At 36.7% G+C, this 22,005-nt stretch overlaps 1 protein-coding gene across 2 annotated transcripts in view; it reads left to right on the top strand.

Annotated features, from left to right (window-relative positions):
• VPS50 (VPS50 subunit of EARP/GARPII complex) overlaps window positions 1-22,005 on the top strand; it is an 82,018-nt gene that overhangs the window by 37,334 nt on the left and 22,679 nt on the right. For both annotated transcript variants that reach the window (XM_064677525.1, XM_064677534.1), the window contains exons 14-21: window positions 2,598-2,695; window positions 3,422-3,516; window positions 4,151-4,249; window positions 7,223-7,313; window positions 8,838-9,014; window positions 13,266-13,384; window positions 14,876-14,982; window positions 20,487-20,608. In XM_064677525.1, the coding sequence (XP_064533595.1) occupies window positions 2,598-2,695; window positions 3,422-3,516; window positions 4,151-4,249; window positions 7,223-7,313; window positions 8,838-9,014; window positions 13,266-13,384; window positions 14,876-14,982; window positions 20,487-20,608 (908 nt within the window). The remainder of the gene's footprint in view (window positions 1-2,597; window positions 2,696-3,421; window positions 3,517-4,150; window positions 4,250-7,222; window positions 7,314-8,837; window positions 9,015-13,265; window positions 13,385-14,875; window positions 14,983-20,486; window positions 20,609-22,005) is intronic.

Here is a 22,005-nt window from a genome sequence, read left to right as displayed (position 1 = left end):
ATATTCTGCAAGGGTTCAAAGCAAAAACCAGGTGGTTGAGGGGGGAAAAACTTTATATCATGCTCTTCTACTTACACAGAGTCTGGCCTAAGACTGGGAGTATGAAACACTGTTAAGTGCTATTTATGATTAGCGATAGTTAGAGAAGGAAACTCTGCTCACTTGACAGTGAGTACTGGATGATCTGAAGAAGACATGATCAGAACATGGTCAGACTGCTGTGCTCTTTTGTATTTCGGTTTAGTTGAATTGTCAGTGTCTGATACCAGTCATAACCATTCCTGTCACTGGATGCTTTTCCTTCCTTCTCTTAAATATGTGGTAGTCCAGATAATGCCGTGGAGATCTGTTCTGCACACATCTGAAAAGGTTGATCAAAGTCCTGTGTCTGGCCTCCCATTCCTTACTTGGCTCATTAGTAGAGTGCTCACAGTATTTACATGATACTCATCTAGACTGCAAGGTCTGGATTCAGGGCAAGGCTTGACAAGTTGTTGACAAAAATTTCTTAGTGCTGACAGATGGAGGACAGTAGGTTTTTTATGTTTCTGGACTCTTTTGCAATTAGACATGAAAAATTGCTCTTTCCTCTGAGGAAAGTGAAACTAAGCCAAGAGCTTTTCTGGAAAAAGCTGTGAAGCCTGGTAATGAAGAACTGCAACGGTCAGTCAGGATTAGCTCTCACTGTGGTCCTAGTAGCACATTACCATCTAAATAACACTGCTGTGACAGGTATTTGGTATGCAGGTGACATTTTTGTCCTTGCAAGTTTTGAATGACCACATGAAATCTTGTCCCTGCATTGATGAGGTCAGCTCATGAATGAAAAGCTTCTGGAGCTGCACCTGAGGCATCTGGTAGCATCACACAGTTTAACTGCTGAAAAGGCTACACGACCTTAGTGCTGTCTCCCTGGTGACCTTGGATTGCTTCTGAATTCCCTGTTGATGCTAGAAATAAAATGTTATTATTTTTTTAGTATTTATTTGTTCCACATAAAGTGTTCTGCAAGTTAGGGCTGACCAATACATTACTGCAGGTCATTGAGGAGCTGTTAAAAGTTCTACTCTTTCCTTTGCCTTCCTGTCTTCATTGTAGCAGTGTAGTATCTATCTGGCTGTGAAGTCTGAAGTTAAAAAAGAGTTTTCTCTTTCAGGAATATAATCTAAGGCAAGAATGTTAGACATGCCCTAATCTGTTAGACATGTCCTTTTTATCTCCAAGTAAACTCAAATTATAGATAGTAACTGTCTTTCCCACGATATCATAAACAACTGCTTTTGTTTGCCTGTTTATTTAGTTTTCTCCAGGTCCTTCTCTGCACACCTATAGGATCTGGGCTTTGTGCTGCCTGTTCCTGTGACTCCTAGGCAGAGGGGAGAATTCCTAATATGTGTGCAAAGTGACAGTTTAGGGCTCAAGTATTCTTAGTATTCTGAGAGGAGATGCTGGGATCAGGAGTAAGGGAAAGAAATTTCTTTGAGTTGGGAGCCTTTGTGTGGAGGTAGAGAGATGTGACCAGCTGGGCTGGGAGCAAGAGACTGAAAACTAGCTGCAGGTTGCAGAAGATATGGAAAGACTGGTCTGAGCTGCACAGCAATGCTAGGGTACTACAGGCAATCCTAATTCTTCTGTGTTTGCAGCCTCTTGAATGATGGAATGGAAGGAGGACTGTATGCTGTGTAATATTCCAGTGTGTTATTTTATGGGATTTTTTATTTTTCATGTCAAATCACTAAATGGTTCAGGCTTTTGAGGACATGTATAGCTTTTCTCCTTGTCAGGGAAGCACAGTTATCGTTTGTCTGTATAGCCTGGCTAAACCTGAGCTTTCCTGTGGTCAGTCATAGGCTGTGAAGCAAACTGTATGACACTGTGCCATCACTGACTGCAGGGGTAACTACTGCTATAGGCTCACAAACTGCATTTAAAATATTACCTCTTCTTTCTGAAAATGGAAATAAAATCTATTTCCTCCATGGGGAGAAGGGGGAGCACATGCAGGAGCAGTTTACCATGCATTACAGTGCTTTCTTGGAGAGTGATGCAGTGCTGTGGGAGTGGTTGTATGATTGACATTATTTCATGCACAAACATAGATTAGTATGGGGAAAAGGAAAGAAGATGCCATATAGTTTGCATAGTTCATGGAAAAATTCCAGTATTTTTCCTTGGAGTTGCAGTAAGAATTTGCTGCGGCATAAAGTTAAAAATCTTGCTTCTGAAACTTTTAAGTTCATGATTCTTGTCTACAAAGGTAGAATGTCTTAGAGAATCTTGTAGAGGATAAGCAGTGCTCACTTAATCATTTAACTTTTTTTATTTGAAATATCAGTATATGTTGCTCTTGTCTTAATTTGTTTAATGGGATATCTTTCTCACATAAAAGCCATCACGAGCTTTCCTGGTTTGTATTAGCATATAATACTTATATGTGCATTATTCATTTCCATTCGAAAGTTTAGAGCAAAGTAGGTCCCCTGGAGTTTGCATAATGGATAATATGGCAATAGCTAAAGGAAAAGTTTCATTATGGGTAGGAAAATAAGATACATTTCAAAGCTTTTGGAACTATGTACAGTGCCTTTCACCTTAAGTTTCAGATGGCAACAATGTGATGGGAACTGAAGAGAACAGTTTTGACCGCAACTATGTGAAAAAGAAATTAGAACATGGGCTTTCACGAATATGGCAGGTATGTTTTTTGACTCTTTTTACCCACTAAATATTTGTTCCTTCCCTTCTCCCACCCCCCATTATTAATTACAGTTATATTTATACTAATCTTCTTAAAGAAATATCTCCAGGGATTTTTTAAAAAGTGATTTGGTTTGATTTGAATATATCAATACCATTGAAAAATAATTTGTGACTCAGTTACTACTTGGTTGCTGCGCTTACAAACTCAGTCAAGATACAAAGATATAGTAATAAGACTTTCAGTTTGATTCCATTTCTCACAACGTGTGTGTGCTGCCCCACTATCTATTTTCTTTTCATGTGCTTTTCTGTGTTAGCACAGTCATACTGCTTTATATTTCTGGTATAACCAGAGCTATGGAGAACTTGGAGTCTTGTGAATCTGCCTGGTTTCACAGTATTCCTGATCTGACCACTGGATCAGTTTGATGTGCAGTGACACCCCAGATGTATGATGAAAAAGCTGTAATCCTGAGCTCTGCTTTTGCACTGATAATAAAGCATCTGTGATTGACCTTGTGGTATAGAGTGTTAAAGAAACTGATTATAAAATTACTTTAGAGAATTCATCCCTGTTAAAGAAAATGGAGTTCTACTCTAAATCTCAAAAATAGAAGTTATAAGTGCAAGCAACCAGAAAGTGCTAATGAACCAGGCATCTGAGTCTTCACTTTTTGTCTTTAGTGTATTAGGTATACAAAAACTTGTTTGTGTTTTGTAGGATGTTCAATTGAAAGTGAAAACATACCTTCTGGGAACGGATCTGTCTAACTTCAAATATGACGACTTCATATTTGTACTTGATGTTATCAGCAGGTATACTGATGTGGTCGTAAGACCATTTAATACACGTCCACTCTGATAAGATAGCACAGTTGATTAAGGCTGATATTAACATTTTGGCTTCAGTCATATGTGCTGAGCTTGAAGAGCAATTCTTCTTTATGTGGGAGTTTGAGGATGTATTTGGGAGAGGTAGCATGAATTACTTTGCTGCTCAAGTAGTGCTTAAGTGTGATATGATTTCAGTATTGTCTGCCTTTAAGATTTGAGATGTGTGGGTCTAGCAATTTTGTTTCTAACAGCTTTTAAAGGGACTCTCAGTCAAGAGCAGAAAAATACTGTGGTACTGCCAACCTTTACAATATTATATCTTTCAGTTTTGGTAAAAAAATGACAGATTGAGACTGTGAGCTGACAGCTTGCCCTGCATAGTGGGATCTCAAAAAAAAATCTATTTTGCTTATATGGCTCTTTGTCTCTATGTGTATGGAACATAATGATAAGATTTAGAGGGAAATCAGACATGGGCTTTTGTGGAATGCAGCCCTGGCATTGCAGTGTAACACTGGTGCTCTGCTTTTATGGAGATACATGTTGTACACTCATGGTTGGAACAGCAGTATTAAGAAATCAATAAATATTTCTAAACTTTGTTTTATTACTATAGGCTGATGCAAGTTGGAGAGGAATTTTGTGGCAGTAAGTCTGAAGTTTTGCAAGAATCTATCAGAAAACAAAGTGTTAACTATTTCAAAACATACCACAGGTGAGACTGCTATATGTGCAGTGAATGTTTCTAATGGCATTTAGTTTTGCTGGGTAAATGCTTTTCCAAAGGAGAAGCCTTTGCTTCTGATATGGTTGTGGAAAGCCCTAGTTCTGTAGCTGGCAAGCCAGATAAAGATGAACAATTTTTTTATGTAGAATTTTGCAGGTTAACTCTTAAGTTGTCCCCTGGCATCCTGAGGATGAATGCCTCTGAAGTCCAATCTTTGTAGCAAATTGTTACTTCTTTTTCTATGCTACTGCTTAAAAAGAGTGGTCCTGTATGACTATGAAATTTTTTTTTTCAATGTGCAATTTTGTCTTGCATCAAAAGAGATATTTAGAACTGAGTCCATCCTTTTGAGTCATGTTTTCATGGTGTTTTCATTGGCAGTATCTAATTACATTTCAGTCAACTCTGTTGTTGTATCTGAGGCCAGTTATATGTGCTGTCATGGACAGGTAGTCTCTGGACTCAAATATGATATATGGCTATGACAGCTTCAAGACTTGTCTTTCTGTTTATTTGTTTTAATTGCCTTGATTTTCCAAATATTTTGGTTTGGATGACTGGCAACTTTTTTCTTCCAGTTGTCTAGCATTATGTTCTTTCTGTGTGTAAAAAGCTAGAAAGATATGAGAAGAAATAGAATGTTCTGTGTTCTAAGAAACTTACTTTCCTAGTCTTGATCTGTTGTCATCTGTCATACAGCTAATAACATCCAGACATATTTGGTCTGAGACTTTCTGCCTAAAATCCATAAAGTATGAAAATTATGGCAGGAGAACATGAGACAGTGTCTAAATTCAGAAGATGAGAATGTGGTTTAAAATTTCTTCCAGCTTTGGTAGTTTGTAGCTAGTATTTCTTTTTGGACATTTGATGAAGAGCTCAGTTCCAGTTTGTCTGAAAAACTTGAGCTTTAATCATATCTACATTATGTCTTGTCAGGAGATGCCACCTATCTTTATTTCTTGAAAGCATTTCCGAATCCTGAACTGAATTTCATTAACTGATTTTGGTCTACCTAACCATCTTTTACTACACTGCCTTACCACATAATGCCTTATTTGGTTAAGTAAATATCATTTTGACTGCTGTGGTTTTGCTTATGTTTAACTGCTTAGGGACTAATTTTCTGAATTATCTTTGGGCAAAATAAAGGTTAAGGAACACTGATGGAATACATATAGAAATAATTTTTTGAAATAACTTGTGTTTTTTAAAAATGTAATGTAAATCTTGTGAAAATAAAAGGAAATATTTATTGATATGACTCAAGCTGTGTGAACCTTTTAATACTTCCTGTGTATTTTATGCTGTGTGGGTTTTGTGACGATTAATTGGCTGATGTTTTCATCCTCAGAAGGAAAAATATTAAAAAACCTTGCCTCACAGCTATGTGCCTCTGGTTATTTTATATAAAAGCTTTAAGCATCTTGCCTTTTCAGATCAAGCTAATGTGGCTTTCATTCCTCTTGTGTATTTAATTGGAGGGGAAGAAGAAAAGCAGTAGTGCTTTTAAGGATTAATTAGTACATAAAAGCTACATAGAGTTGAAATGCTTAGTGTCCAGGAGTAATCAGTTCTTTTTTTGTGTAATTTGACATATGTGACCTCCTGGGCAGTGTGGAGTTATAGAGAACTGCCAACACAAAGAAAACATTCAAAGGAATTTGCCATGTAATTCAAAAAATGTGGAAGAGAACATGGTACTAGAGCCTTTTTTGCAGTGAAAACTGATTATTTTGAGAAATTTGAATGGGCTTTTGGTGAAGAGCATCAGTAAGGTGCTTTTTGGAATTCAATTTACTTTTTGTACTGATACACTTGTAAAAAGGTGTGCCTGATCACTAAAGCTTTTCAGAGAATGAATGCATCAGGTCTTCTGTGTGTGCCCCTTTCTAGACATATGCTGGTGAAAATGAAGAGCATTTGTTCAAATACTTTGTCAGAGCCTTGATTTCAGTTTTGAAATGCTACAAAGCCTGTTGCTGTGTGGGTTTTAAATGTTTGCTTTTCTGTGATTCTTTCCCCTTAGTCTCCCTCACTAAGAATTTTAATCTAACTCTGGTTTTCACAGCATCTCTGTCTGTTGTTTCTGTTGGCTTTTCTGTGAGGTCTGCAAGCTGTGGCTACTAAATGCACTGAAAATAGCACCTGAAGTCTATTTGCATTTAACTGGTGAATTTAAATAGACACAGCAAACTGTAGTCATAATTCAACACATTGCTTTATCTCATTGAGGCAGGCAAATTTTAATGGTAGCAGTGGTTGTAGTTCATTATTGAAGTAGTGGTATTTCTAGAATATTTTATTACCTAATTAGAAACCCAGTGCATAAATTACCAACCGATACTTGTTAAACGAAACAATATACCAGATATTAAGAAGAAAAGATAGAGCTATGTGACCTCAATAAGCACTCATTGCTGTCTTTTCCTCTGTGTTCCACTTATGTGACAAAATTTTTTCTTTATTAAAGGTATTTCTGCTTATGACCAAACAGAGGCTTTTCTAGAGATTAAAAACATAACAGAAACAATGCAGGGATGTAATGGCTTGATTACTTTTCCTTATTACAGTTTCTAATTGGTACCAAATGGAAGTTAAGCTATGAAGAAAAATACAGATTAATAGCCATTTAGTATTTCTTCTCTGAAAAGTTGAGATGCCCTTGGGACATGAGTTCTTTCCACTTCCCTTTGCTATGTGTTGGCTTCAGTGTGTTTGAAAGGAGCATCTATCTTGTCTGGTCTTTGAGAAGCTGTTGTACTGCTAATAGTGTTGCTTTCTACAGTTTACATAGAGGAAAAAAAGTCCAGTATTGCTGCATAATCATAGATGTCCCTCTATAGTTTGTAATGGTTTTGACCAAAAAGATTTGTTTCCAAATTTTGGAGATAGACATTCTTTGAGACTTTCTGATTTACACTTCCTGCCAATTAAGAGTATTCATTTGTTGTTTTTCAGAACCCGTCTTGAAGAACTAAGAATGTTTTTGGAGAATGAGACCTGGGAACTTTGTCCTGTTAAATCAAGCTTTAATATTCTGCAGCTTCATGTACGTTCTACATATAAAACATACAAATGTATTAATACTTTAACAAGTAAGAGTCCAGGTGTTCTAAGAAGTAGTAAGATCCATGAACTACTGTTCAAATGTTTTTAATGGCTGCTAAAAACCCTTAAATTTTACTTCATGATATTGGAAACCCAAGAACCAAATGGTTTTAAAATGGTAGTGTTTCTGTTTCAGGCAGGTAGGGGTTTATGGAAGATGCTAGAGTTGTAAGCATGATGTTAGCCTTTATTTTTCATGTTTTAATGTACTGTTAATATGTCTGTTTTCAATTTCTAAATTGTTTGTCTGACAGTAAGATGCTAAAAGATGAACACCTAAAAGTAGTGGCATGAGTGCTCACTACCTTGTACCAATCTGGCATCTGTTTCTGGAAACATAGGTCATACTGGCTCATTTGGAAAGGGAAAAAAATATTCTCCTGTGCTGAAGTCCAACTGAAAGCAAGTAATTGGTGTGCTCACTTTCTGTCCTAAAGTGATTTTTGTTAAGTTCAGCATGTGGTGAATGAAATTCACTTGTTTTGCCAAATAAAACATGGTGCCTGTGATTAAAGCTATAACTAAAGTGAAAAATGATTTAGTGGAGCAATCTTAAGAAAAAGATAGTTTTGCAGCTTCTGTAGAGTTAACTGTAGAAGCAAGCAATAGGCTACTGGGGCAGTAATAGTACAAAGGAAAAAGGAAGGAGGACACTCAGTAGCATCCAGTAACAAAAGAAATAATATTTTTAGTAGAGAAATGGGATTATAAATCATATATACTGCTCAAGGGACTGGAGCAGCAGAAAATTGCAGAAAGTAACTGATTCGTTTAAGCAAACAGAAATCTAATATTGTAATCCTTTTAGCTGCATGTGTTTTGATCTTTAAACCTTCAGTTAAATGACGATGTACATTTTGCCATTGTTGAAAATCAATAGCTAGAGTTTAATAGATAAAAATGGTATATCAACTAAGTCAGGATTTTTAGAAAAAAATATCAAAAATCATGCCTTATGTGTCCTACTTGGTCCATTTATTTGCAAAAGATTTTGCACTCACCCAGTGATCAGAAAGCTTATGTGCAGTGGGTTTGAGAAATAAAAAATTTGGAAAAGAACTTTTTAAAAATAAAGTATCAACAAGAAAATTTCAGCTTTAGTGAAGTTCCTGGTAACTTTTGTAATGAAAACTACATTTTTGGATAGAATTTAAGTCTTGTTTTATCTCCTCATTTCTGTGAAATAAAAAACCAATTAGCTTTCACCTAGTTTTAGACTGTAAATACTTTCAGAATGCAGATGTATTGCATGTCATAGTGAAAAACTGCTAAAATTGCCAAGACCAGCAGTATAAGATTGCCACTTTCAAGGTTAACTTGAGCCAGCATGAAAAGCATGTTTAAATAAGCAGCAATCTTTGGCTAATTGTCCAAAAGTTTGTTTTTATCCTCTATTTTTATAGAACTGCTGTCATAATAATACTGAAACTGCCTGATTAAAGTTGTACTTTATTTCTATTAATAGGAATTTAAGTTCATGGAGCAGTCACGTTCCCCATCTGTGTCACCTAGTAAGCAGCCTGCTTCAACAATTTCAGCAACGCTGACGTTATTTGAGCAGTACTGTAACGGAGGAAACCCATTTGAAATTCAGGCCGACAACAAAGATGATGAGACAGAGGACGTGCTAGCTTCCAACGGGGTATGGAGTGATTCAGGAAAAAAAGAAAAAAAAAAAGAAGAGCATATTGTGCTTTCAGTAAATGCTGACTCATTTTGTGTAACAATGACAGCAAAATGTCTTGATACAAGAATCAGTTACCTGCAGTACTGTGTTGCTTTTCTTTTAGCAGTGCCAGAAAGTCAGGCATCCTTTTTAAAGTTCAGTTTGTTTTTTGAAGGTGTGTGAGGCTCAGTCTCAGAGCGGGAGCTACTTTAGACAGTAGGCATTAGTTTGCTAGTAAAGGATTGCCTCATGCTCTGCAGGTAGGTGCTGTATTGCTGCAAGCACTGTGGTGGAGATGAGTCCTGTCAGGATGCCATATACCTGCTCTGCTTGGGCTGAGAGTGGCTGCCTCAGCAGTTCTGCAGTGGCAGGCTGTGGTTTTCCTTATCCTTTACACAGAAAGAGAAATAACTTGCTTAGGTAATGTGGGATGAAATTTATATGGAGGCTTTATGTTTTGGTTTCTTAACTGACTGGTTAAGATGGAGGCACATTTTAGAACTTAAAATTGAAATTATTGCAGATAGAGGTTGCAAAATTTTGTTTCCAGAGAATGCAGACGTGTTTCCAAATATTTTAAGAAATATCATGACAAGGACATAAGCAATTAATTTACTTGTTAAATAATCTGTAGGATGGTGAGAACTGCCAGGATTTCTTTTGAGAATTTTAAAGTCTTTGTAACTGCTTAGTTGTTGCAGTTCTGGACAACTGAAAATGGGCCTCTGGACCCAGTCACCTCAGCTCTGTATCTTGATCTTCATTGAGATGCTTTATGTCCCTTTTCTGTAGCTTCTTAAAATGTATTTGTTGTGATACAGTTAACTCAAAGTATTGTAGCATTCTTCAACTTTGATGAATCTTACCACTGCCTATGGGTTTGCCTGGGCTGATTGCCTAAACATTTAAGATACTTGAATTCATTTCATCACTTTAAAATTTTACTGCAGAGTGTGCATATTCAAGATAGATTTATAAGATCTCTTTGGGTTGAGTTCACTATTTAATAGTTGTGAGTTACTGCATACTTTAAAATGCAGATGCATTTAACTCATTAAATAACTTTTCCAGATCATTAATAGCATTATATTGAGGAGACTTAATAAAGTATTTTTCCACATTAAATTTTTTTTTTTAAAATCCTTTTATTCTATGATGTTAAGAGAGTTAATTAATGTCAACTGTCAGATTCATATATCAGTACGAATTATAGTTAACGGTTTGTTCTCAATTTATCATTTTACTGTCACTGGATTTTAATTGAGTCAGCATGTCATTTATTACATATTAATGCATAATAAGTGGTGGTAATTCTCTGTGCTAATGTTCCACCCAAGTTAGTTAAACTGTGGCTCTTTTTGTCCTTAGCCACGGCTGAACTCAGCTCATTTTTTAAATAAATGAGCTGCTTTCATTACAGCTTTCCTTTGTCTAAAATGTCAAGAGGCAGAAATTTTGCCTGTGAATACTATTGATGTCAATATTTCGTTTTAGAATGTGTCTCATACTACATTCTTTTTTTTTCGCCTGAGCTGTTTTTGCTTTGAATTTTTGTAATGTGGGATTCTTGCTTTTATAATATGGTGCTTTCATAGTGCTAGGCTTTACAAGTCTCAGGAACTTGGGATTTGGGCTGGGAATTGCCAGGTGTAACTGAAAAAATATATTTCCTGGTGTTTTGCATGATGGAGAGACTGGGTTTTCCTCTCTAGAGAGGTCTTATCCTTTTTTAAAAACCTGCCATTTTTTAAGGATCCTGGAACCAGACTGTCTGTCATATCTGTCACTTTTGACTACTTGGATAAAGTGGCTTCAAAGCAATGTACATGTTAAGGAAAATTAAAAGGAAAAGTGATAGGGTTTCTTCAAGTGCATTCTGAAGCCTGATGGGTGCGATTAACTTTGTAATCGCTGTGTAGGTGTTCCGGAAAAAGGGTTGTATCACAGAGCATCAAGTATTTGTTTTTCTTTAATCTTTTCTGGCTTAAGAAATTCACTTTGTGAAAAAAATTATTTCATTATTTCTGAAGTGTCTGAAGCATGTATGCTAGAGAACAACCTAGAACACCTGAAAAAGAGATTGGCATTAAATACTGCTTTTAATTGGAGTGAAAAGAAGATTGCAAATTACAGGTGTAAAAATCCTAATTGTACACTTTTAATATGTATGTGTGACTTCATATTTATAAAAAGCATTTAGTATCTGTATTTGTGACTAGTATGTAGCCACAAAGCTCATACTCTGGCAATAGTAATAGATGTCCAGCATGGAAATGCTAAACTGTATTTTCTGTGTGCTAGCCTGTGTTGCTTATTGTTTTCCAGATATCACCTTTTAGGCTCCTACCTTGCATCCTTGAGTTGAAAATAATTCTTTTGTGATCTCTGAAACGCAATTTAACAATTGAACAGAGAGAAACAGTTTCAAAGAAACAAAAATGCAGCTGAGAGTTTGGAGGCAGTAGTTGTCTGTATCTGCTTCAGTTTCATAGTTTTCAAGAGGTGGAATTACCATCAAATGTATACATGAAATGTATAGAAAGGCAGGTCTTGAAGCAGGTGTACATGATTAATTTGTCTATGCTTTCACATATTTTGTAGGGTTATTCTGGAATAATTTGTGACAAATGAAGCAAATGGTGCATGAGACTTTATTCCATCAAAAAGGATTTGTTTCATGAATAATTACATCAATATTTTAACTATCAGGATTCTGTGTCTTTAACTAGATAAGGGATGGTGTCTGTTTTAAAACAAAACCAACACACACAAATGAATGCAAGCATGCTCCAAACACCTGATAGAGGTTTCTGAGAAAGCAAGGGTGGGTGAGAAAGGAAAATACTTTTAATCTAGGCCCCAGTGATTTATTCCACTGATACAGTTGAATTATATCATTAGAGTACTTCTCACAATCATATGGTGTCATGTGGGTTTGGGATTTGTTATAGTTCTTGTTCTCTATGAGGAAAAATACACCAATTTGGGTTGCAGAATCCTGTTGCTTGCATGCTCTGCAATATTTGGTTGTTCCATGAGAGTGAAAAGTTTGTGTGCATAGGGCATACAGATGTATGCAAAGTTATCCGCCTTTCTGTTGAGGTAGATAGTATGGCATACATTGCAGAAAAATGAGTGAGAAAAAAATTACATGCTGATAAAGCCATGAGAAATACTTACATAGTTGTAATAGCATTTCAGAGAATCACAGAATATGCTGAGTTGAAAGGGACCCGCAGGGATCATCGAGTCCGACTCCCGGTCCCACACAGGACCATCCCCAAGAGTCACACCATGTACCCAAGAGTATCATCCAAACGCTTCTTGAACTCTGTCAGGCTTGGTGCTGTGACCACTTCCCTGGGGAGCCTGTTCCAGTGCCCAACCATATTCTGGGTGAAAAACCTCTTTTTAATATCCAACCTAAACCTCCCCTGATACAACTTCAGGCTGTTCCCTTTAGGTCTTTCACTGATTGCCAGAGAGAAGAGATCAATGTCTGCCCCCCCTCTTCCCCTCACAAGGAAGTTGTAACTGCATTGAAGTCTTCCCTCAGTCTCCTCCAGGCTGAACAGACCAAGTGACCTTAGACATATTGTTTTTGTGAAGTGTTTGTGCTTAGTCAAAATTGCATTGTCTCTATCAGGTTAAGTGGTTGAAAGACTCTCTAGTAGAAATGTCTTTTGGAGTATTCTAAAAGCAATTTTGCAAGCAACTGCAAGTTTGTTTTTTTGGTATTGTATTTTTTAAAAAATAAATGTGTACAATATAAATAAGTATTTTTGTGAAGTAATAGTTTAGTCCTTCTTGCGATAATAATTAAGGATTCTTTAGTGCCAGGCTTTTTTTTTTTATTACCATTGTATGGATGAATTTTGAGGTTTTATTACTATTTTTTCAGATTAGAAAGTAAATAATAAAATCTCAGATATGTGGGTACTTGATACACCAACTAGAATGCAAATAGGATGGGAGAAATAGGATGATGCAGATATTTACTCAATCAAGATCTGAAAATAGAAATGCACTTAAAAATGGCTTTGTATAATTTGCTTGTTGCATTTTTAATGAACATTGTCAGCAGCCTTTCAACCAGCAAAATTATTTGTATTATGATCAAGGTAAAAGACAAGAAATTACCAAAGTGCCACATTACGAGTGATATTATTATAAGAGATATGTTAGTATATTTATTTATTTGTTTGTTTGTTTGTTTGTTTTGAACAGTATGAATCAGATGAACAAGAAAAAGGTGCATATCAAGAGTATGATAGTGACAGTGATGTTCCTGAAGAGTTGAAAAGAGATTATGTGGATGAGCAGACAGGAGATGCCCCGATAAAAAGGTAAGTAGGCTCTGTGAGTCCTTGGTCTAATTTACATGCTTTTCATCTCAGTACTCTAAGTAGTTCACTTTCTATAATCTACAACAGTGGAATAATAATTAAATAATCTTTATGCTGCCTGCACAGTTAGAAGGTCTCAGCACTTAGATCTCCAGAATGGGGAGGAACATAAAACTGCTCATCATTATTGCAGAGAGAAGCTGCAAAAAGCAACATTTTGAAAGAGGACAAAGGCTCTCTGAAGCAGGTCATGGAATACTGATTAGCAAGGACTAGATGTTAACTGAAGGTTCTTCTATAGCAGCTGTTGTGCATATGTATAATTTCTGTTGTGTCAAAATCAGTTGTTTGCAGACAAATGGCTTGAGTTTTGGGCTTCTGCTTTTGCAGAACAGTAAACTTCTACAGAGGAAGAAAAAAAATGAGATTCTTCCATAGCTTAAAGACAGTCCTTTGGAATTTTAAATTATCTTTTTCTTTGAGAATATATATACACACACATATATGAATGAATATACATATTCTATTTTGATGAATATAATAAAAATTTAGTATCTATTAATATAAACAAAAGCCAACTCTGTAGCCTTTAAAAGGATCTGAAATAGAAATTTTTGTCTAGTACACTGTACAACTTAGATGTCTATTCAGACTTTGTAAGGCAGGATAACATTATTTTTATGTAGGGATTGCAGGAGAACCAAAATGCTATCAATTATGTCAAAGCAGAGTAATGGGTTTTTTACAGAATAACTCCTCAGGATAAAATATTGTTAAATGAATCCATAAGATACGTCATGTAAACTACTTAATTTCAAAGAATTGATGGAGATATATTTAAAAATTCCTTAATTGGAACAAACAATATTTACTGTCCTTATGTTTGTGCTGTGAAATTCAAGCATTCTGAATTTTTGGAATAATATTGTTTTGAGCTATGGCAGCTGGCAGAAGGTTTCTCTTATAGGAAAATAGAATATCTGGAATTGTAAAGGATCCATAAGTATCATTGAGTCCGACTCCCTGCCACTTGCAGGACTAGACTTCATGAAAAATTCAGTGACTTTTTTTAACTTCATCTTCCTCAAAATTAATTCCATTTCCAGATAGTAATTTTCATCTGTAGCTGACTAATCTGCCCCTGTTTTGTTGTGGCTTGTGTTGTTTTCTTTTTTTTACTTCATGAACTGTTGTCTTGAGTCAGAGTGATTAAAACGGTTGGTGGGGCAAGGCAGAGGCCTGTATAACTGAAGCCTTGGACTACCAGTCCAAGAAATTCCTTTCTCAAGTACAATTCTGTGTAAATTAGGTCAGGCTTCTCTCTTAAATGTTAGAATCCTAACCCAGTTATGCTTTGGCATAAATAAAATGCTTCACCGGAAGACATACTGTCATGTGAAAGAAGAGGGGAGGAATAATGTATTTTCTACTAAATTTCATTTGTATGTCCTCAAATATTGTCACATTTGGTGTATTTTGTTTTCTTTAAAGTGTTTCTCGAGAAACTCTGAGGAGCAGAAAGAGATCAGATTACAACCTCAATAAAGTGAACGCACCTATTCTAACAAACACTACCCTGAATGTAATACGGCTTGTTGGTATGTAGAACAATTGTAGTTTTTTGTAAGTGTTTTTGATTTTTGTGCAAACGTACCTATTACAGCAAATATGTTGAATGAAACTTAAGACCTTAAAAATATACCTAGTTGGGCTCCTTTTCTACTCTTTGAAAATGTTAATAAAATAGGAATAAATCACTAAACAAGTATTTTTTATTTAAATAGACAAATTTGCTTCTATCTTATGGGTTACTTCATTTTGAAAGTTAATCTGCATGCATATATTGATTTTTAACTTATAATGGTGGATTATTTGTCTAACATATTGAATGTGTAAAAAGAGTGGAGATAGCAAGCAAAAAGATGAATGCTTGTGTTGCTGATGTGTCTTATTAAATGCTTTGTCTTAAAGTAGAATTGTTGCAGAAGTAAGAATTTACAGACTAGGTTTTTCTCCTCTTTCATTACACAAATTCTCACATCCAGAGTAACTATTTTTACTATGTGGTAAACAACTAGAAGAAAAAAACTCACCCGTACTATAATTTCAGTAATTGAAATGCATCCCATTAATCCTTAGGGAGTTCAAGGAATCTCTGTCCTTGGATGTGATCAAGACATGACTGGAAAGGCTGCAGAGCAACCTCATTTCCTTACACCTGCTCTGAGCAGGAGGTTGCACTAGGCCACTTCTTCAGTCCTTTTCTAGCCACATTTTCTATGAAAACACTTGCCTCCAATCTAGGTCTAATGGAATTGATTTTTTGTGTTCATGCCTTCCATTTGATTAGCTAGATAATTGTACAGTAGCTACTGACTTTCATTTTATTCATAGAAGTAACTACCTACATTTATCAGGTTAGGCAGAAGAGAGAGGAATTCTGTATGTGTTGCATTAATGAACTTTGTCTTCAATATTTATGTGCTTGAAAATGATTATTGTATTTCAGAGTAAGCTCTTTTAAAAAAGGCTACTCCAACACTTGATTAGTACCTTTTGCTGTCTTTGGGGGCAGCATGTCAATCAGGAATTAATTTACTAAACGTTTTTTGCAGGTTTGCTGAAACCTTTTTTTACCTTGAGCATTTACAATATAGAGGTGAAATGAGATTTGAGATTATTCTGTTGTAACTTTTCTGGCGTTGGTTTGTGAGTTACGTTGAAGAGATTTGTTTGCTCCTTTCTAATCTAAGAAAATTTAGAATCGAATCTGGAAACCACTCATAGCACTTTCATGCAAACCCCAGCCTCTGCCCCTGCCCTAACAGGGTGTGAGTAGGTGGAGCTGTAGTTCTGGTTTTCCAGTTTTACATAAGGAGTCTTTCTATTTGTGGATTCTGTTCATAACCCAAAATTAAACGTAATTTTCAAAGCTCATATATACACTTTTTTTCTCCTTCTGGAATTATGATTAATTTTCAATTTTTTTCTGCTATTTGGGGTGTTTCATATTGTTTTTGTAATGACTGATAATACCACTATTAGAAACATGGAATTGGAAAATGACCCCCTGCAGCCCCTTGTAGGAAGTTGTGTCATTTACTACTGCCTGTAAATGTGCATGTTTTGAGCTCCGGCTTAAAAATACTTCTCTTCCCACCACTCTGTCTAATAGGAATTGTATTCCGAAACCTTAACAACTTAATGGTTAAAAAAAAAAAAAAGAAAAAAATTATCCACTTACTTTCTACCCACTCGATCTTATGCCAAAAGAACTTTTTATGTTTAACAGATTGTCTTGTTCTTCAGGGCATACTGTGCTGCTGGTTTTACAGAAAGCAATCCTATTTCTTCTCACTCTCTGATTTGCTAAACAGAATGTACTAAGCTTTTTAGCATCCTCTGTATTTATCTGCCAGAAACTTAAATCTCCTGCTTTCTTACCAGTTGTTTTTCTACTTTTGTTAGAGTCTTACCAAAATAATGTGCAATACTTTGAATGACATCTCGCTGCATTGTGTCTCTGTTGTATTATCAGTCCATCTGTAATGACCTTGTACAGCTGGCGGGTGTACAAGGTGTACTTGCCTATTGTTTTGCCAAAGAACGAGCTGCTAGTTTATAGTACAATAGGGGCATCAAACACATTACTTGAACTAATGGTTAATTATTCCCATGGGATTCTTTCCAAGAAGATCCCTGAAGGGATTGAAGTTAGCTTTCCTGAAGTCCAGGGTTGTGACCTTACTTGCTGCCCTGCTTCCTCCATACAAGATACTGTACTCCACAATCTCATGGTCACTGTAGCCAAGGCTGCACCTGCTCTTCACACCTCCGAGGCCTTCCTTGTTCATTAGTATAAGGTTGAGCCACACACCATTCTTCATTGGTATCTTCCACCATCTGTGTCAGGAAGTTGTGAATGCTTTCCAGAAAGCTCCTGGACTGTTTGTGCTTTGATGTTTTGTTCTTCCAGCAGATGTTGGGATGGTTGAAGTCCCCCATGAGAAACAGGGCCTGTCTATTAAAAGACTTCATCCACTTTCTCCTCCTGATCAGGCATCATGTAGCAAACACCCTCAACAGTGTCACCCTTTCTAGTCTGCCCTTTTACCCTAACCCATAAGCTCTCAACTGGCTCATCACCCACCCCAGGATGGAGCTTGATACATTCCAAGTGTTGCCTTATATAGGTGGCAACCCCACCACTGCGCTTTCCCAGTCTGTCTTTCCTAAACAGCATGTAGGCCATCATGACAACATTCCAGTCACACAGACTATCCCACCACACCTCTGTAACTGTGATGATATCAAAGCCCTGTGACTGCACACAGATCTCCAGTTCCTCCTGTTTGTTCCTTGCCCTGCGTGCGTTGGTGTACAGGCACTTCATAGTGGTATATGAGTGCGTCAGTATCCCAGTGGGAGTGCAAGGGGATGCCCCATGCTCCTGTCTTATAGTCCTGTCTTTGGTTGCCAGTACTTGCTGGAGGTATCTCCGCTTAAACCTTCTTTTGATGCTTGGGTGGGCACTATAACTTCCCCTTTTCCCCAGCTTTCCTACTTTAAAGCTTGCTTTTCCAGGTTGGCCATTCCATCGGCAAAGATTTGTGTGTGCTAATTCGTGAGGTGCATCAGTTTTGTATAGAGTAGTCTGTTAGGGAATACTCTCTACTTGTTATCTTTAAGGATAGAAGGAGTGCTGGAAGCAGTGCTTCAAAAGAAACCTGGCAAATGTTCAGCAGTTTTAGCTATTAGCAGGGAGCCTCTAGAAAGTCAAGCTACTTTGAGTTGCTGAAACTGTTTAGTGGTGGTTTCAGGTATTGCTGGAAGTTCTATCATGGTGTGGATTTGTTTGTGCTGTTTGGAAATGTTCTTATATATCCCTTTTTCACCCCAAATAGGAATTTTAGTGCAATTAGGTAACAATATGTAGAAATTAAAAGTTAGTGTCCTGTTAGAGGGAGCAACTAGGAGGAAATGTTCTTGGAACAGTTGTTGTGTCAAGATGCTGAGTGATGTAGTAATAGAGAAATGTTCTTGGCATCAGAAAATTTTTATAGGGACAATACTTGGGCAGTGTACAGTGTGTAGCCCTTTGGAAAAGTGTAAGATACTACCCAAGAGATTACGTTCAATATTCATGCCAGCTGCACAGATATATGGAAGTCTTAACTGTCCAGAATGTGACACATCACTCTTATGTTGTGTTTAGGTTGCAGGCGAGTTTAAAAATGTGTTTATCACAGAGTAAGTGGAAAAAATCAGCCTGTGGCAATACAGAATATTTACATAACACAGATGAAGGTGACAGTTGCTTTGATTGGGGTACCATCATTTCCCAAACATCCAAAAATTTCCACATTGGGCTGTGCATTTGGTTTTTCCTTTTGGAAGGCAAATAGAATTTTTGAAGTCTGCTTTTCAGTTTGTTCATAATACTGTGGGTCAAAGCATTAATAATTATGCATAGAGTTAATGTTTGGTCTAAACTGCCAAGTATTGAATTTTACCACCTGTGTCAAATGTCCAAAAATACCAAAATATACGCTTGTGTGTGTTAGCAAACAGGGATACAGACACATAGCATTCAAGCAGGGATTGAATTCTTTCTGAGCTAGATAAAAATCTGGAAAGTAGCAAAATCAGGTTATTGGTTGGTTCTTACCAACCAATATGGTGCTCTACCATATTACTGGGTTCATAGCTGTATTGTGTATTTGTCAAATTAATGTTATCTTTGCTAACCTATCCAATTACTTGCTTAAAAAAATTTAAGTAACTCCCCATTGCCTCAGTACTAAAAGGTAACTTTGTTTCTCTGTTACCCAGTTTCTGTGATTAAACCAAGATTTTCTGTATCTATTAGTAAAATACTTTGATGGGCACAACATTAACTTGAAAAACAATGTTTTTGACTACAGGAAAAAGAAATTGTTTTAGCACCCTCATGTAATTTTTTCAACCTGTCACGTCAAAACATGTCTGAAATATGACAATTTGTTAAATGATCTGCTATATCCTACATGCTGGGTAGGCTGCATTTGTGTTACAGTTCAAAAATTACTGTCTCTTACTATAATAACCAAAAGCTTATTATATATTCTTTATGTTTTTAAAATGCTAAAAGAGCAAGCAGGATGTCATTTTTGAGGTAACCAGCAGGCAGTCTGGGGGCTCTACAGTATCAGGGTTTTCATTAAATCCTCTTCTTGTATGACCTGATGAAGAGCCATGCCCTGTGCTGGAAAACAAAATAACTGAAAACTATAGGCCCCATGAACTAGGCCTGCAGAGAAAAATTTCTTCTGAGTCCGAATCATATGATCAGTTTGATTCAGATAACATATAGATGAAAGTCCTGAGGCTGGGTTTTTTTTAATTATTTTAAGAAATTTTTCATTTTCTCAAGTCAAATGTGTTACAACAGAGAAGAGGAAGGAAGAGTCTTCTCCCTGTATGTGCCAAGGTCCCATCATTCTCCCTTACTCACAGTCTGTCCCTCTAAAAGTATCTCAAGTGTACATCTTAAAACCACTTGGGATTCTTACCCCAGGATAAAAGGGAGAGAGAGCAGGAAATGCTATAGAACCGATGTGAAACACATTATTTGTAGAGTTCTTCGGTAAAATCCAATCCTGGTCATATAATTTTTATGCTGTACTTTTCTATTGCTTGAAAAATATCCCTATATGCATATATGAACACACACTAATGCATAAAATCTTCAGTGACTCTATATAGCACTTGCCAGAAACTACTTAAGGGGACTATTATTTTTTGGCTAAATGAAGCTGAAACTTGTAGAGGATTTAGAAAGTTGTGTATTTTGAATTTGGTACCAGAAGGTCAAGAATGTTAGAAGACATTTTGATATGGATTAATGTCCACATTTTGAGAAATCTTGAGGCATTTGTGATGTCTTAGGTGTCATTTTTATCTTGGTTTTTAAACCTCCCCGTCTCTGAACTTACTGAGTTGTTTATCAATATTGGAGGCTAAATAATATACTTTGTAAAGCTGGTTTTGAGTTTTTAGAGCTTGGAATTGTCTTTGTAGCGCTTATACTGAGAAAGCTGATCTTCTGTACTTAATTTTTAAGGGAAATACATGCAGATGATGAATATTCTGAAACCAATTGCATTTGATGTGATCCACTTCATGTCCCAGCTCTTCGATTATTATCTGTATGCAGTCTATACGTTTTTTGGCCGAAATGACACGGTAGGTGGAAACATTTTTAGTTTTCAAGCATCACTGTACACATAGAATGAAAATACAGAGGAGATCTCTTTGCTTAAAATACTACCCAATGTGTAATCCCCAAAAAATTAGCAGCAACAGAATGGATTTGAATGTAGAAGTAAGAAAAGGCTGATTAGATCAGCCATAAGGGAAATAAGTACTGAAAGCATTATTGTCACTAGGACATTAATTATGTTATGTTTTGAATAGATAGATTCTCTATTCTTTTTTCCAGCAGTATTAGAAGGGAGGAAAGAATCCATGAGACACATATAAGTAGTGGCAGAAAGTGGGTAGCAAAGGAGCAGTCTGCAGAAGAATGGTGGTGATTTTGAGCCCAGGGAGTGTGAGGTGATTTATTTTTCAGTATGTATTTCTCCGGCTTCCATAAGAATAGTAAAAGAAAAGAGGAGAAGGGAACCATGAAAGTTAAATTGTAACTCAAGTTTAAGAGGTTTGAAAAATACTTTTTCAGATCTAGTGTTCTTCTGTCAAACTACTTGCACTAATGAAAACATTTTTCAGTGATCTTGTAGTTGAAATAAGTACTTGTTGGCAATGTCTTTACATAACATAGATCACTTTCAGTTGAATTATCATAGAATCATAGAATCATAGAATCGATTGGGTTGGAAAAGACCTCCGAGATCATCGAGTCCAACCCTTGGTCCAAATCCAGTCCATTTACTAGATCATGGCACTCAGTGCCACGTCCAATCTGCGTTTAAAAATCTCCAGGGATGGTGAATCCACCACCTCTCTGGGCAGCCCATTCCAATGCCTGATCACTCTCTCTGTAAAGAATTTTCTCCTGATATCCAACTTAAATTTCCCCTGGTGGAGCTTAAGCCCGTGTCCCCTTGTCCTATTGCTGAGTGCCTGAGAGAAGAGACCAACCCCCACCTGGCTAGAACTTCCCTTCAGGTAGTTATAGACGGTGATGAGGTCACCTCTGAGCCTCCTCTTCTCCAGGCTAAACAACCCCAGCTCCCTCAGCCTCTCCCCATAGGACTTATGCTCCAGTCCCTTCACCAGCCTTGTTGCTCTTCTCTGGACCCGCTCCAGCACCTCAATATCCTTCCTGAACTGAGGGGCCCAGAACTGAACACAATACTCAAGGTGTGGCCTCACCAATGCAGAGTACAGGGGAAGGATCACTTCCCTGCTCCTGCTGGCCACGCTATTTGTCTTTAAGTGTTTATGAATAATTGCATGTAAAAACAATTTTCTCCTCTCTTGGCCCCTAAATTACTCCACAAGTAGTAATATGAAGGGGTTCCAAATTCATCATCATCTGTTGGCAAATTGTAATGGATTTTCAGACTTGGCATATGGTTCTGAATGGTTTTGAGCTGTTCTATTTGGCAGGGCAAATA

The sequence above is a fragment of the Pseudopipra pipra genome, chromosome 1, assembly GCF_036250125.1.
Source record: "Pseudopipra pipra isolate bDixPip1 chromosome 1, bDixPip1.hap1, whole genome shotgun sequence".
NCBI lineage: Eukaryota > Metazoa > Chordata > Aves > Passeriformes > Pipridae > Pseudopipra > Pseudopipra pipra.
This window is presented reverse-complemented; position numbering and strand designations above follow the sequence as displayed.